We start from the raw sequence: 1,707 nt of genomic DNA on the forward strand, positions 1-1,707 counted from the left end.
TGAAACCAATAACAAAGTAATGCAACGTAAAACTGAATTAAATGCTATGTTAGGAGATAGTGAACGCTATGATACAAAAAGATTAGAACTCGATAACTGGCTTAATCGAATGGAATCCAAGCTTCAAAAAATGGGTATAGTTGGAAACACTGCAGATATACTAGAATCACAACAAAGAGAGCAAAAAGTATTGTTATTATTTAAATTAATTTTATTAATTAAGTAACTATATTATATTGTTTTTAAATGGTTATTTATAATTGGTGCTTGAAACTTTATGTATTTTAAAATGTTGTTTGGGCCACATCTAACTTCATGATAATTTATCATAATTATATACAGTACCATAGAAATATTTGTGATTTAGAAGAGGGTTATCTCATTGGGTCATACCCCCATAAGTAAATTCCTACATTTTTTTACATTGATTAATGTTAAGAAAAACAAACTAATATCTATTTATCATTGAATTACTCAGATTGACTAAAATAAACTTTATAAATACCTTGACCAAGTCCTGTTTATAATTAAGTTTTAAATCAGGAGCCATAGATAAGTTTATGATAGATAAATAATTAAAATATCACTTAGTCACTTTTTTATGGCAGCATTGATTAATTACTTTGAAAATATATTAATGTATAGCTAGTATAGCTCAGTATGAAATGCTTTATTTTTATATTGTTTATCATAAGTAAAAATGTTACAAAAAATAAATTTAAAATATTAGCTTATAATAAAAATAAAAACTTCTATGTTGCAAAATAAGTTATTGTGCACTCTACACAAAAAATTTGTTAGCTGATATTTAATTTAAAGTGATTTTATACACGGTTTTTGGAGCAATCTAGTAAGATAAATGATCATATATATCATACCTTAAAATATAATTATGAAATATCAATTTTATTTTATGTGTATATTGGTATTTAAATTATCTAGTAGTAAAGCTACTATAAAAGACATAAAATTTGAACTATTTTAAAACAATTTTTTCAAATATGGTTGTCAAACCTTTGAAAATTATTAATAATGGTATTTTTTATAGTTTGATAATAGTTTTTTTAACTTTTATAAATTATTAAATAAATCAAAATGTTACAGTTTAGTTATCTAGTTTGTATAAAACACATAATGGTAATGTTTTTTGTGTAAAAATCCCTTAAGATAATTTTTGTTAAACTAACTTTAGTATAANACATAATGGTAATGTTTTTTGTGTAAAAATCCCTTAAGATAATTTTTGTTAATCTAACTTTAGTATAAAAGTACAGATTAATCCTCTTTTCATATTATTAAGCAAATTTTCTGGTATTTAAAATCTACAAAAATAATGTCTGTATATATATATATATATATATATCTATTTCTACACTAAATTAATTTAAAATTTCAGACGTTAAGTTAAAAATACATTGATAATTAAAAACTATATAAGTAAATAAATGTTTATTACAAATTACTGTTATTTTTTTNATAAATGTTTATTACAAATTACTGTTATTTTTTTAGACATTCCATGTTGAACTTCATCAATATAAGCATCAAATAGATTTATTCAATCAACTTACTCAGAAACTAATAGCAGTTTATCAAAATGATGACACGTCTAAAATTAAAAAATCAACTGAACAAATCAATCAAAGATTCCAAAATTTAAATACAAAGTAAGATCTTCATGCAAAATTTATTTTATATTAAATACTA

General features: G+C 21.7%; 1 protein-coding gene across 1 annotated transcript; it reads left to right on the forward strand.

Moving 5' to 3' along the window:
• Positions 1-6: 6 nt before the first annotated feature.
• LOC126909882 (dystrophin-like) lies at positions 7-1,667 on the forward strand (the record flags this gene model as incomplete). The annotated part of the gene is made up of 2 exons (XM_050692294.1): positions 7-187; positions 1,513-1,667. Coding segments are annotated over exons 1-2 (323 nt in total), but the record flags the coding sequence as incomplete, so codon positions are not given.
• Between the last annotated feature and the right edge of the window lie 40 nt (positions 1,668-1,707).

The sequence above is a fragment of the Daktulosphaira vitifoliae genome, unplaced genomic scaffold, assembly GCF_025091365.1.
Source record: "Daktulosphaira vitifoliae isolate Bord-2020 unplaced genomic scaffold, ASM2509136v1 Scaffold_1788, whole genome shotgun sequence".
NCBI classification, from domain to species: Eukaryota; Metazoa; Arthropoda; class Insecta; order Hemiptera; family Phylloxeridae; genus Daktulosphaira; species Daktulosphaira vitifoliae.